This window comes from Malus domestica, chromosome 16, assembly GCF_042453785.1.
Source record: "Malus domestica chromosome 16, GDT2T_hap1".
NCBI classification, from domain to species: Eukaryota; Viridiplantae; Streptophyta; class Magnoliopsida; order Rosales; family Rosaceae; genus Malus; species Malus domestica.
In genome coordinates, this window is record NC_091676.1 from 35691053 (window position 1) to 35706480 (window position 15428).

The 15428-nt window shown below is 36.0% G+C and overlaps 1 protein-coding gene and 1 long non-coding RNA gene across 4 annotated transcripts; both read left to right on the forward strand.

Moving 5' to 3' along the window:
* The first annotated feature begins 1745 nt into the window (after positions 1–1745).
* Positions 1746–13299, forward strand: LOC103403996 (AP-2 complex subunit mu). Of its 3 annotated transcripts, none has more exons than XM_008342858.4 (13): positions 1746–2208; positions 3984–4161; positions 8440–8530; positions 9010–9104; positions 9270–9359; positions 9441–9489; positions 9563–9701; positions 10594–10710; positions 11317–11407; positions 11499–11641; positions 12213–12327; positions 12747–12791; positions 12865–13299. In XM_008342858.4, the coding sequence occupies exons 1-13, from the start codon at positions 2126–2128 to the stop codon at positions 12943–12945; spliced, it is 1317 nt and encodes a 438-aa protein (XP_008341080.1). In that variant the 5' UTR covers positions 1746–2125; the 3' UTR covers positions 12946–13299. The 3 variants fall into 3 exon arrangements, with proteins under 3 accessions (XP_008341080.1, XP_028951372.1, XP_070671312.1); XM_029095539.2 differs by having other exon boundaries at positions 1813–2235; XM_070815211.1 differs by having other exon boundaries at positions 1814–2675.
* Positions 13300–13488: 189 nt separating this feature from the next.
* Positions 13489–15207, forward strand: LOC139192712 (uncharacterized). Its single transcript, XR_011577029.1, has 2 exons — positions 13489–13728; positions 14284–15207. It is a non-coding gene; the product is annotated as an uncharacterized lncRNA (long non-coding RNA).
* The last annotated feature ends 221 nt before the right edge of the window (positions 15208–15428 follow it).

A 15428-nucleotide genomic window follows, 5' to 3' on the forward strand; every position in this document is an offset into this window, starting at 1 on the left:
CACCTCACGATGATGTCCAGCATGCTTCGACCTTTCTGGGTTGGGGTGTAATAAGTGTACTTTGGTTGCTTGACTACTCTTTTGTAGTCTAACTATCTATTACACTCTGAATAATTGTAGTGGATTCAACCCACGAAGTGCGCGCTCTTTCACTGTTTAGTTCTAATTAGTTTTAATTTTATTCACTTTTTGCATCACTTACCCTTATGGTTACGTCACCTCACGATGATGGCCAGCATGTTTCGACCTTTCTGGGTCGGGGTGTGTCAGTATGACATTGTAATGTTTTAAATATGAGGTATGACATTGTAATTCGACCAATAGTTGAAGTAGTTTTGTTTAATTTACAAAAAACAAAAAATACGAAAAAGTGTAAATTAATAATGTTCAAAACCTCGAGATGCAATATGAAAGTTAAACTATAACTCATTTTGAAATTCAAATGAAAATCAAAAGTCGTAAAATTTCATGACTAAAAATTTAAATATATAATTAGGTGGCTTAATCACCCTGAAAGAACTACTTTTCATGGGAAATGCTAAGTAGACTAAATGATGTGTTACTAATAAAAAGTAAGCATGTTAATCAACACTTAAATAATAATTCAAATGTAACACTAGGGAGACAAATTTATAAATAAAATTTGGAAATGAAATAATATGTCACTAATAGAAATGAATACGTTTATCAACACTAAATAATAATCTAATCATCAACTTCTATGTTATTTAGTTTATTGTTTACATATTTAGTCTCCCAACATTTCTACAAAATCCTATCTCAACCTCCATGTCTTTTAGTTTACAAAATTTAGTCTACACAATTACACTATTCAGATGAGTAAATTTAAGACTATTAAAGAATTTCAAAATGACGGAAATAAAAATGACTGAATTTTATTTTTTAGAATTTGTAAATTTTTTTATTTAATTAACTTAAAAGAATAATGAAATTTGAATACAAAATTTTTTATTTTTAATTCTCACTTATAGAATTTTGGAAATGAAACATATTTACATGAAATTTAAAGTTTAGAATTGAAAGTATCACTCATAGAAATTTGAAAATGATATATATTTACATGAAATTTAAAGTTGGGAATTGAAAGTCCCAAATTCCAATTTTTTTTTCACCAAAAAAATCTCAAATTTGTATGTATGTATGTATATGAATCAAAACAAAGAAATTGAAGGTTTTTCTCCCTGGCATTTCCCATTTTTCATGAACCGAAAACGGTATGGGAAATTTGGAAAAATAATCAAATTTTAGATCTCATATAGAATTATAGTCACTATATTAATTTTATGATAATTATAACCAAAATTTGATGTAAAAGTACTAATATATCCTTAATATTAGGGTTTCTCACAACAACCAAAACAAACCTTTAAACTATCCTAAAATGAGAAATTAATCTTCATCACTTTTTTGTTTTACTATTCACTGTGCATATGCAATTTCGTATTCTTTCTTCATCCACTGGAAAAATATATTGGAATGTATGCAATTTAGTCAGTGAAACACTAAATTGAAGTATCTAATTACAAAAATAATAATTAGCTATAGAATTAATACCTGAAGAACATTCTCATAGGTTGTCTTGCTAATTAAAGAGAAAGTTAATTCAGTGGCCTCAATCTGCAATAATTCTCAATATTTTAAGGTAGTTTAAAGGTTGTGTTGTGGATGTTATGAGAAACCCTAGTATTAAAGGTATATTAATACTTTTACATCAAGTTTTGGTTATAATTATCATAAAATTAAAATAGTGATTATAATTCTATGAGATCTAAAATTTGGTTATTTTTCCGAATTTGCCAAAAGTATTGTTCCAAATTTCCGCTGCTGGCAGCCACGCTTCTGTGACTGCAACGCTGCTACCTGTTCATCTACGAGAACACAAAACTTCTTCCTTTCACCTACACCCTCTTTGTTTTCAGTCTCCAAATCTCTACATTGCTCGCCAACGAGAGACTCGGTCTCATGACATATCAGTTACCACCAGCCAACAGACCGTTGCAGATGCTCTAGTCTGGCAATCTCAGCCGTCCATTTCCAAATCTCGCAGATCTGATAGCTGGACCAGTCCCATCAGCTGATTTGGTCTTGATCCACTGGATCAGAGATGCCGGTGGCTGCTTCCGCCGTTTATTTCTTGAACCTCCGCGGTGATGTTCTCATCAACCGTCTCTATCGTGACGATGTTGGGTAATCTCTCTCTGCTTTTGGGAGCTGGTAAATTGTTGAGGAATTGGTTGTATTTACATGTATATTTGCGACTTTTGAATATGGGTTTGGCCTGAAATTTACTTTTATGAATTGCTTCAAGTTTTTTGGTCAATGGGTATTCTGTTTTGTGCTTTCTGATTTCTGGGTTTGTGTCAAATTTTTGAAATTTATGTATGATTTAGTGCTTTTGTGATTCATGAGGGTGTTGAGAGTGGAAATGTAGATCAGAAGTGGTAAATTGTACATGGTTCTGTTTTATCATTCTTCGTACACTGGTTGGCTTAGATGCTGCGGTTGTCAATATTTGTCCAATTAATTGGTAGCCTGTGGGTTTCTCTTGGTTTAAGTGACATATGATTAGATGAAGCCTCCCTAGGAGTCTGGGCCCGTGTCTCAGTCCCAGCGTGGCTGATCATCTTTCACACCACCTACTGATCATCTCCTTGGTAAGCTATTGCCTCACCAACTTGTTATAATTCTGACTCTCCTCTGGATCTTGCTCTTTAATTTATACGGCAATAGACTAAACTAGAAACACACAAGATTATACTTGTTCGGCAAAACTTTTGCCCACGTCCAGTTGTGATTTTTCTGGGCAGAAAAACCACGGCTTCTTTGATTAAGGATAGAGTATACAATACTTTTGAAAAACCCAATAACTAATCCATTTTCTCTCTCTCGGCTCTCTTTGGCTGTTCTCTCTTTTTTCTAGCCTTGCCTCACCTATTTATAAGTTTAGAGTGTGGTTTACATGGCTATCCTCTGATTAAGTTTCCAATTCTATATGGAAATAGGAAAGTACTTTATTTCCTATTTTATATGGAATAGGGAAGTAAACTTTCTTCCTATTCTATATTAAATAGGAAAGTACACTTTCTTTCCTTTTCCAATTATGCCTCTAGGATTCCCAATCTACTTGTACAAAGAAACTTAATTCTTTCATAATACAATCCTAAACAAAATAGGACACTAACTTTGATGAGCCAATTCCTAACACAACTAGCTAATTAGATGCGAGTCCCTCCTCAGTCGCTAACCATATGGCTGGGAGGCATCAAGCTCAAACCCACAGTGGGGTCCAAAATGTGTTAAAGAGGATTCAGAGCGGGGATTTTGTTGGCTTAAGCTTGTCTACTGCTTCTGGTGTAAAAGGTTCGTTATGGATGGGGGATGTGGCTTGCTAGGCACTCATTAAGATTGATGGTTTTATGGATTTAGGCAGATTTATACATAATGAAAATTAAACCATAAGCAATGGAAAAGATTTAATTTTACTTTTTTTTTCAGGGTTTGGTTAAATATTATCTAGTTCTTCAGTTTTTTTCTTACAAAATGAACCTAAGACCTACTTTGTACTGCAATACACTCATTACATCCTGAACTAGGTGTATGCAGGCAGGCTCCCAAATTTTCTAATTTATATGTATTCTTTCTGCGTGATGATATGCAGAGAGGTATCTTCTGAATTTGTTGGCCTTTGAGAAGGCAGAGAGGGTTTAGGCTAGGTTCCAAGCTCACTTAAATATGCTATAGGGCAGTGGAAGAAATATATTATCTGGCTGGGAATGCTACTTGTTAGGCCATCTTGTCATGAGTTGAAAAGTTTAATTGTCAGCTCCTTACTTCTCTATGCATGTGTTTGGACCATCTATGCTGGTGCTCTCTGTTGTTGGCTGCATTTTTATGTGAGTAAAAGTTAATTAAGAGTTGACCTTGTATGGTTTGCTAATTACTCTAATCATTTCTTTCTTTAGAGGAAATATGGTGGATGCTTTCCGCATGCATATTATGCAAACAAAAGAACTTGGAACATGTCCTGTGCGGCAGATTGGTGGATGCTCTTTCTGTTACATGAGAATCAGCAATGTTTACATTGTAATTGTAGTCAGCAGCAATGCCAATATAGCCTGTGCATTCAAGTTTGTTGTTGAGGTAATAAGATCTTATCATTTAAAGTCTATGTAGATTTCATTTTCTAACGCAGCGGAATAGTCAGAAAAGTCCTAGACAAGCGTCTAAAACTTAAAACACATCTAGAACACAATCTTTAGAATCCACCAGATTGAATGAAATTCAAGGGTTTAATTGATAAAACTTGAAATCTCAAAGTTACAGCAGAGAACTAGGCTTTATTTAGCCATCAATTGCTAATTCTTCTAGGTAAAAGTAAAACAAAGGCTAATTGCTGCATAACAAGGAAATTGAAATTCTACTTGGAAAAGGAGATCCTAAAATGTGTTAAAAAAAAAAAAAAAAAAAAAAAAAACAAAGATACAAAGAAAACCAAATAGGAAAAGGAAAATTGATTTAAATCCTATTGCTGAAAGGATAAATAATTCCTAATCTTCTTTGGTTGTCCTACATCAGTCCCCTTCACTTGGAAAGAAACTTGTCCTCGAGTTTTCTTCGGGATACAATGGCTCTTCGTCAGCATGGTACTCATGGATATTAGCTACGTTGAAAGTCTTTGAAATTCCCATCAACTCTGGAAAATCAATAACATAGGCATTGTCATTAATCTTCTTGAGTCTCTTATAAGGTCCGTACTCCTGAGAAAAATTATCACATAATCCCCTTCAGCAAACACTACAGCTCACCCTCGTAAATCTGCTTTGGCTTTGTACTCCGCATTTGTCTCCTCTAAATTCTTTTTAACATCCCCTTGAATTTCTTTCACTTCTTTTGCCGATGTTTCAGTGGCCACACTAAATCCATGCCCTTTCGGAAGCTTCACTAAACAACATTCTTAGGTACTGAAACATAAACCACAGAAAATGGCGACTTACTGATAGCTCTATGCTCAGCACTATTGTAAGCAAAATCTACTTGTGGCAAGGGAAAATTCCATTGCTTTGGTTTATCTCCACAAAGACTTCAAATTATGTTTCCCAGCGTACAATTAGTGACCTCTGTTTGGCCATCAATTTGAGGATGGGCAGTGCTACTTCCATTCAAATTAGTACCAAACATCTTCCACAAAGTTATCCAAAAGTGACTAAACAATCTTGAAAGAACAATCTTGCTATGTTTGATGCATCGGATGTCTTCCTAAAAGGAATGAAATGTGTCATCTTTAAACATCTATCAACCACCGCCACGAATACAGAATCTACTCGTTGTGTACGAGGTAGCCCCAAAACAAAGTCCATGGAAATATCTTCCCAAATACCATTTGGAACAGGCAAAGGCATATAAAGTCCAGTATGTTGTGACTGCCCTTTAGATACTTGACGTGCATAATACTTCTAAACAATTTTTCCCACGTCTCGTTTAAATTGAGGCCATCTATATGTTGTGACTGCCCTTTAGATACTTGACATGCATAATACTTCTTAACAATTTTTCCCACGTCTCGTTTTAATTGAGGCCATCTATACTTGCAATTGTCTTGACCCGACAACCACCACCATGCAGATTGCGAATTAGCTTTCCCCTTAAAGAAGTTTGGGGAAAACAAAGCTTATTTCCCGCAATAAATAACCTTCATTGATGAATAAATCTTTGAAGCCTTCATCTTCTTCATAAAGCTCTTTCAAAAACTCAAATCCTACAATTTTTTGAGCTAAAGTCACCAACAAATGAGCACGCCTACTCAAAGCATTGGCAACAATATTTGTTACTCCATATTTATGCTTGATCACGAACGGGAATTTCTGCAGATAAGTAACCCACCGGATATGCCTCTTGTCCACACTTTTCTGGCCATTAGTAAACTTTAAACCTTGGTGATCAGTTTAAAGAACAAATTCCTTTTGCATAAGCTAATGTTCCCATTGTTTCAATGCTCGCACAACTGCATAGAACTCTTGGTCACAAGTGCTCCACTTTTGCCTGGCTTCACTAAGCTTTTCACTAAAGAACGCTATCGGCCTTTTTTCTTGAGACAAAACAGCACCAATTCCAACCCCACTTGCGTCACATTCATCTTCAAACACCTTGCTAAAATTGGGCAATGCCAAAACAGGAGCTGTGCATAACTTTTCTTTAATCAAAGCAAAGCTTTTTCTCTTGTTCATCACCCCTATGAAACTTGCCTTTCTTCAAGCATTAAGTAATAGGAGCGACAATACTACTGAAATTTCTAACAAATCTGCGGTAGAAAGTAGTAGCTAATCCATGAAAACTTCTCACATCCCCCACTGACTTTGGAGCTGGCCACTCTCTTTTAATGGCTTTCACCTAATTCCCATCTACATGAATTCCCTCAGAACTCCCGACATATCTCATGAAGAGTAGCTTGTTTGTGACAAAAGTACACTTCTTCAAGTTGATAAACAACTTAGTTTCTTGTAACACAGTCAATACTTGTCTCAAATGATCTAAATTTTCGCCTTCTGTCTTACTATAAATCAAAATATCATCACAATAAACGATGAACTTACCAATGAAAGGGTGCAAAACTTGATTCATCAAGTGTGTTGCGTTCGATAAACCAAACGGCATCACCAACCATTCCTATAGTCCATGTTTACTCTTGAACATTGTTTTCCACTCATCTCCAAGTTTAATTCGAATTTGATGATATCCACATGGCAAATCAAGTTTCGAGAAAATTATATAACCACACGAAACATCAAGTATGTCTTCTAACCGAGGCATTGAAAATTTGTACTTGATGGTAATCCTGTTAATTGCTCGACTATCACAACACATTCTCCAATCTTTATCAACAACAATCCTATTGAGAAGGATAAATAATTCCTAATCTTGTTTGGTTATCCTACCTCATTTTCCTTTGAATTAGAAATCAAAACTTTTATATTTGATGCACTGATGTAAGGATTTGCCTTGTTGATCTGCTTGCTAAACAAGTGTAAGGAGCTTGCAGCGTATTTTGACTTCTAAGTTTTACTCCAAAAACTTTGACAGGACAAAAGCAGTTAAAAGGGATTTTTTTACAAGTCTTTTTTTTCCTGATGTTTGTGTGGAGTGCATCCAGTCTGCTTCTTCTGTATTGTAATTTATGTTCTTTGTATAATAGGTAATGCAAGGTTTTTCTTATTGAAAGAATCTTTTATTGTGTCATGGGCTCCATAAATGTCCACTACTAAGGCTGCCATGCACCGATATTGTCCCCACTTAACCACCTAGGTCCAATCCCCTGGGTGGTATCAAGCCCAGTGGACCTCAAGTGTGGGGTTTTATCTCAAAAAGCCTTGGTGCAATTAGAAGGGGAACACCTATATTTAAACCATAGATTATTGTTGTACTTCTCCAATGTGGGACTCTCTTCACAATTGACATCCATCTTGGCTTATGTCAAGCCAAACTTTTACACCAACATCTTTACCCTTAATTAAGATATTTTTGCAAACCGCTAAGAATTCCAATGTTATATAGATGACTAGACTTGCTTTTATGACAAAGAACAATAACTCATTTCTCTGTTATGGGAACGAGGAAAATTTGTGCTACTCACAACTTATATTCAATTGAAACCTACAAAAGTACTGATTTGTTCTTTGTGTAATTTGGAATTAGTTTGAGAACAAAATTTCTTGTAAATAGGATGAACCAACTGTCTTCTTTCTTCTTTACAGCGGGGGGATTAGTGCTGAAGTTAGCTGCATGAGTTTAGATGTGGGATAGTGCATTCTCAAGAGTTTTTATGTCAATGGCCTCCTTTATATTAATTTCTTTTTATGCTAAAAAATTTCATTAATGTGGTAACTATACAGTGTGAGGTTCCACCATAAAACCAATTGGCAATATAGGGAGTAGCCCAACCTCTTATAAGCCCTTGCAAGGTTTCTCCATTCACCAATGTGGAACTCTTTACCTTCACATTCTCACACACCCCCCCTCATGTGTGGCAAATTTTCAAGCCAAACACGTGGACAACACGAATTGGGTGATGTGGAGCACGTGTGGCCGTTGAGCTTCACACGTGGGCCAACCTGCTTTGATACCATGAAGAAAGTTGAGGTTCCATCATAAAACCAATTGGCAATATGGGGAGTAGCCAAACCTCTTATAAGCCCTTGCAAGGTTTCTCCATTCACCGATGTGGGACTCTTTTACCTTCACGTTCTCACATACTGGTCTTGTAGTGATAGTGATAATTTGCCCATAAAGATTTTTAACTCACCATAGACAGGTTTATAGGTTGGGGAACACGGCTGCATAATGTGTTTGACTCATTGTGATACGGACCTTTGAAAAAATAGTCTCAAAATTGTGGTAGATGATTCTGGTCTATTTTTTGTGCAGGCTGTTGCACTGTTCAAATCTTATTTTGGTGGGGCTTTTGATGAAGATGCAATTCGTAATAATTTTGTTCTGATTTATGAGCTATTAGACGGTACGTAATTGAACAATTCACCTCTACTGTTTGCATTCATGTACAGAAGCTATTGTATATTTATACAAAAACCATTATCCTGCATATGTCTCACACTTTAGAATTCACCTAATAAAATGGGGAAGATGCATATTTGAGAAGTCTATGGTGGAACTACAAAACTATTCAACTATACACACTATCCTCTTATAGCATGACTAGGTTTGCTAGTTGAAACTTTGTTGTGCACAATGCCATGTGTGGGCTTTCTAATATGGCATGTAATAATGTAAAATTGTTTTGTGAATATGATCTGGTATTGCCCATGTCAGAATCAATGCATGCATTCATCACATTGTTGATTATGATGTGCAAACATTTGAATGTTTTTGTTATGTCAGTTGTTTATCTAAATGTTTATCTTTTTGGTTGTTTGTAGTTATATTTATCTGTACAATTCATCATGTCTAAATAGTCAAAACCCACCCTTTAAATTGCAGAAATTATGGATTTTGGTTACCCACAGAATCTTTCTCCAGAAATTTTAAAGCTTTACATCACTCAGGAAGGAGTGCGCTCTCCATTCTCTTCTAAGGTAAGATGCTTGTAATGTTTCAAGATATGGTAGGGCCATTATGTACGAAGACTTCGATGACTTCTTTCTTGCTAAAAACATACAGAACATTTTGGTTCTTCATGCGGATATCATGATATTAGTTTCTGATAATTTTTCTTTTCAACTGTGTGCCAAAAACAACAGCCTGCAGATAAACCTGTCCCTAATGCAACACTACAAGTTACAGGTGCTGTTGGTTGGCGCAGAGAGGGCCTTGCTTATAAAAAGAATGAGGTGATTTAGATTTCTCTGAATTTTTTTTTACATATTCATTATTAAACATTCTACTAGATTATTAACATTTCATCAGTGCAGGTCTTCTTGGATATTGTGGAAAGTGTAAATCTTCTTATGTCTTCCAAAGGTAGGCAGGTGTTTTTGAATGTGTTTTGCACAATGTCTGTTTCGTCACTCATAACTGATTTGGGAGGCTATAGGTAGTGTTCTACGTTGTGATGTAACCGGGAAGATTCTAATGAAATGCTTCCTCTCTGGGATGCCTGATTTGAAATTGGGATTGAATGATAAAATTGGCCTTGAGAAAGAATCACAGCTTAAATCCCGTCCCACAAAAAGGTATGTGTTTTAATTACTCACTATGCTGTTCTGGTATTTCGATTGTATTTAACTTCAGTTATGAACTTTCTTAGCATAATATTTGTTTTCAAATTTCTGTTTCCTTAGATATGGCTTAGGTTTTAACTAGTTACTTATCCATTTGAAAAATATGGCTCATTTATTAGTTTCCACATGGGAATATGTTGTTACATGCTTTTGCCGTAGGGAAATTTTTTCACTCAACTCCCTAGCCTAATATGGGAAGGAAACACAAAAAACCAAATATTAAATATATAATAATAGAAGAGAACAAGTACAGCGCATCACAGTTTTCAGTAGAGAACCCCAATACAGAGAAGCTTGCTGCTCTCTTCTTTAATTTGTGGCCACTCTACAAATAATTCTAAACTATTCTATTGGTAAGAGAGATCATTTAAGGGCCTCACTAAGAAATTGCTTTTCTAGTAAATTGCTATCCTTAATTTGAGCCGCAGCATACATTTTAGTGGTGCCGTAGGCATATTTGTTTCTTTGTTCTCAATGGATATGGAATGCGTTTTCTGCTGTGTACCATGTACATATACGCTGTGGTTCAGATGTATTACTCTTTTATCTGTTTTTTCCTTTTTCTTTCCTTAGTTTCTTCCCATCTTATTACTGTCTAATCTTTATTAGACTGAGATCTACAACTCTTATTTTGACCAAATATTTATGCATTTTTATTTAGTTCTTAAACTTTGAATTTACTTTTCGTTGTCATTTTATTTTCCTTTACAGGTGAGTACAAAAAAGTTTATATGTTTTGTATTTTGAGCCTTGCATATTGGCCTTTGTCAAGATGATTATAGTTTCTAACCGCACAAAAATGTAATTCCTTTTTAGTTTCTATTTTGACTTGAGTATTTTGCAGTGGGAAAACTATCGAGCTCGACGATGTTACTTTCCATCAATGTGTAAACTTGACGAGGTTTAACTCAGAGAAGACAGTTAGTTTTGTGCCACCTGATGGTGAATTTGAATTGATGAAGTAAGCTCATACTTCCATTAATGTCTTAATTTATTGGTTTGAATTTATCTCAGGTCTGCTCACTTCATGGTAATGTTTTGTCCTTGCTCATTTTTTTGTTTCATTAGGATTTAGTAGGATGCCACAACGTGGGAAAACTTGTTTTTATAATGAGGCTTGCCATTTAACCTTGTCCGTGATTTCAAAGAGTTTCAATATGCAAATCTCGTATTATATGATGTTCTGATTATATCTTCTATGCTGTTGGTGGACCAGTTGGTTTTATGATTCATGACTCCACTCCATTTTTTCATCTTTTGACACAAGAACTTTGTTGGTTGATGAAGTTATCAACCAACAATAAGTCCTAAACAGCTGTTAGTGTTCTACTCAACCTTTTGAACTCTTCACCACTACCATATCTGCAGTAACCAATCTTGTACATGTGTAATGCGTGCAAAATTGCTAGTATTAAACTACGACATACAGATAGAACTCTTGTAATTCTTTATCATAGGTTGAATTCTTTTGATACAGAGAAATTGTCATAGTTACTTAGCAGTGTTATCTGATAAATTTAATTGTATTTATGAGGCCTGCTTCTGTGGTTGGGTTTATGTGCCTTAGGTATCGTATTACTGAGGGTGTTAATCTTCCATTCCGAGTATTGCCTACAATTAAGGAACTCGGCAGAACTCGTATTGAAGTAAATGTTAAGGTTTGCTACTTCGCATGATAAAAGCTGTTATTTTTAGAAGTTCTTTGCTTGGAAGATAGCTTATATAGTTATATATGCTCATGCTCTTCAGGTCAAGAGCGTTTTCGGTGCAAAAATGTTTGCTCTTGGGGTTGTCATCAAAATTCCTGTGCCAAAACAAACAGCAAAAACAAGTTTTCAAGTGACGTCTGGTCGAGCAAAATACAATGCGGCTATTGATTGCTTGGTCTGGAAGTGAGTGCTTTATATGTTTTTTTGTTGAATTCTAATCCTTTGGGCTATATTGAAGTTAAGATTGGCGTTAACATTTTGTCAAAATAATTCTGAAATATGATTTTATGTAGTAGCCATTGGGCACGGTCTTAGGTGGTAGAAAGATGGGATTAGAATTGGATTTGGGAAAGGCCTCGGTTGATGTTTAGGATTGGCTTGGACAACTAAGTAAATTCAATGAATGTTGGAAGAAAAAGGTAGAAGATGGAAAAATTATGAAGAAAACTTATCCCTCCTAATCCCCCTACAAAAATGAGAGGATTGAAAGGGACAAGTGTTCTTCATGACTTGTCCATCTTCTACCTTCAGTTGACAAAATATGCAAGTTGACATCCATATTTCTATTCAACATTCATTGAATCTAGTGGATTGTCCAAGCCGAGCCCATTCTATACAGCAAACGAGCCCAAAATGTGTATATCTTTCAGGCATAAATGGAACTTATAGGAGGCTGCGTGAAATGTGTCTGTGCATGTTGCGGATTGTAGTTGTTTCTTTCACTTTATTGTATTGACTTTCTTGCACTTTGTAGGATAAGGAAATTTCCAGGACAAACAGAGCCAACTTTGAGTGCAGAAGTTGAGCTGATTTCCACGATGACAGAAAAGAAATCTTGGACAAGGCCACCAATCCAAATGGAGTTCCAGGTGACTTACTAATCATCATTACTAATTCCAGGAGTCTTATGACAATTGGGTACACGTTTCATTTGTTTGTTGATCTCAGCAGCTCATCTCCACATCAGTAGGTGGTGCATCATTAGGGAAGAACAAAAAAGAAAAATAAATAAACTGTTGCCGAACCCCAAATAATCAGCAGACGATGTTTCACAGAACTTATACCTTAACATGTATTTTTGAAGTTAATATCCATCTGAAGTACATTTCTAATGATTAATCATCAATTATCTCACAAGGACATTATTTGAATCAATTATTAAGCGCCTCCATAGGTAGTTACAGACTGATTTCCTGTATGAGTAGATTTGATTGCACTCGATATTGTTTTCTTCTCTTTGTCCACCTGTTTAAAGAAGGTGACTAATTTGGGGTTATTACGTATACAGGTTCCGATGTTTACAGCGTCTGGTTTACGTGTCCGTTTTCTGAAGGTAATATCTTGCCCTGTCAACACTGGTATGCCTTGTTTAAAAAATGTAGCATTTACTCATTGATATTCTGCAGGTATGGGAAAAGAGTGGATACAACACTGTTGAGTGGGTTCGCTATATCACGAAAGCTGGTTCTTACGAGATTAGGTGCTAGAGACACGGGATTGTTGCTGTGAAGAGAGGATTTTAGGGTGGATGCTGGAATATTTTATACAATCAAGTTGAGTGGGAAGAAATTATTCAGGAGTTTATGTTGCGGAGGATAAATCGTAGGGATTTCTATTGCTCGTGTCCTTGTGTCGATATGCTTGTTTGTGACGAATGTCTTGTATCCTGTTGTAAATGCTAGCTAGCTCTAGAACTGGTTTTGAGCCTTCAATTTTTTCTTCTTCTTTTGTTTCTATAGAGAAATAGTTTAATGCGGTTTGGCACAACTTTCATTTGTTGAGATTATGAGACTTCAGTGAATTTGTGATGGCTTCGTAATATTCGGCATCACATTCGTTAACTTGTACTTACTAAACTTCTGCAATGATTATTATAATCTACTGTTACCACAACTTGCTAAGCGGGATTAGTTTTTCATAACTAGGCAAAGAAGCACTATACTAAACCATTTAGGGTGTTTGTTTGGCCTTCTTAGGTGGGACTGGACTAAACTAGACTAATTGTTGGTGTAGTCTCATGTTTGGTCTGCACAAGGATTAGGTTTAATGTGATTAGATAGGACTCACTCAAATTATACACTTCGCTTGGAGTTCTTAGCCAAGAACCCCAAATTCGGCCGGACTCGTAAGCCCTTGTGCGAGAGAGAACCTCGCTCATCTTGCGAGAGAGAGTTGTTGCACAGAGCTCCCTCCTTGCCCTGCTCCCTCATCCTCGTCCTCCTCACCCTCATCTCTACGTCCTGCTCGTCCTCATCTGCTCCTCTTGTCTGGTAAACTTCGAATCTTCGGTTGTTTTGCAGATTGTGATACTACTGAGCTTGATTTGATTTTTAGGGTCAAATTGAGATTAGAGTTTAGGGTTTTATTTATTTATGGAATCTAGGTTTATTGAAAGGTGTTGAATTTCAGAATCTAAGTTGAGTTTTTGCAGGTTGTATAATGCGATTTAGTTAAGGTTTACATGTTAGAGTTTGTCAATCTGTTAAATTTTATGTAGGGCAAGTTCTTGTTATATTTGAAATATCGGGTCTGTGATTGCGATTTCTTGTGTAACTACATCTGTGTTAAAACCACGGAATACAATTCATAAACACACCATATCTTCTTGAAACTCAGTCCAAACTCGGACCCAAAACTCGAATTGTTCGTCAAAGAAATGCATCCGTCTTGAATCTCAGTGTGTTTGTAGTCATCTCAACCGGATTCGATCTCCCTGAAATGTAAAATTACTTCCTTCAACTAGCCTTAGACCTTATCTATAATATTGTGGCTGAAAGTTGAGGTCTAAAGGAAGCTGCATGTATGTGTGTGCTTTTGTGGTACAGATCCCATTATAGGTTGCTGAGAAGAGGAGCATAATAAACGGAAGTGACATCAGTTTTCGACATGGATCTGTTGAATGTGGTCCTTGGATGTATGAAAGTCTGCGTTGCATCTGTGTGAATATGACTTTTGTGATATGATTTTTGTGAGATGTGTGACTTTTGTGTCATGCATCCATAAATCTGATTAATTTGCCTCAATATGCTTGTGTGCTTGTTCTTCTATGTATGCATGTTGGCCGTATTATGAATGCATCTGTAATGAATGTCTGGATCAGAACTTAGCTTAAGTACCTGTCTCCTCTGTGCTCTACTTGGATCACCCCAAACTTGTATATAATTATATTTTGAATGAAAATGTGAGAGTGTGAGTGAAGGTTTCCATTAGCATAGAGGTCCTCTCAGCATCCCCAATGTAAGTATCTCTGAACTCTGCCTGTGCTTGTCTCTACATTCCTTGGAAATCTGATGAATATGGATGAATGATGAATGTGTTGAGGTGAATGTATGAATGTTGCAGAATGCATGATTCAATCGATTTTGCTCGCTTAGTGGGTATGTAGGTCGAATCAACTCGTTTGATATGGAGCCTTAATTCAGTTGTCAATTGTCTCCTTTCGTTTCGTTGTTTAAAGTGTTTCAGTAGTCGAACGTCAAATAACATCTGAATATGTGATTGATTTAGTTCGTTGAATCATAGTGTTTGTGCTTTCTTTGTGAAGGAGTCGGGACCTATCGCCAGCTGGTAATAAGACTCATGCAATTATCATGGGAATAAGGCCTTACTGGAATTTCTAATGAGGAGAATTGACGCTATTGTATTGCTAATGTTTATTGAAATTGTATTATCACTTTTGTTAATGTTTATTGCCATTTTGTGATTGATGTATTTATATAAACTTTTGAATACACGACATATTTCTGGTTTCTCGCTCTATTACAAACCATATATAGTTTGTTAGCTTTGTAGCTCACCCCCTTTTCATCTTCCATTTCGGATTAGCTCGTGTAGTAGTGGTATCACTTTTTGAAGTTTTGGCTGTGCGGTTGATCGTGCACTTTATTAAATATCCTGGAGGAAAGTTAGTGAACGATGTTTTACAGAGTCAGTCAATGGCAAAGACTGACTTGGCAATGAAATGAAATGA

Bases quoted from the DNA above. Each gene is read 5' to 3' on its own strand.
- LOC103403996 (XM_008342858.4), top strand. From the start codon at position 2,126: ATGCCGGTGGCTGCTTCCGCCGTTTATTTCTTGAACCTCCGCGGTGAT. The intron at 4,162-8,439 runs GTAATAAGATCT...TTTTTTGTGCAG, and splicing joins CATTCAAGTTTGTTGTTGAG to GCTGTTGCACTGTTCAAATC. The intron at 12,792-12,864 runs GTAATATCTTGC...GATATTCTGCAG, and splicing joins TACGTGTCCGTTTTCTGAAG to GTATGGGAAAAGAGTGGATA.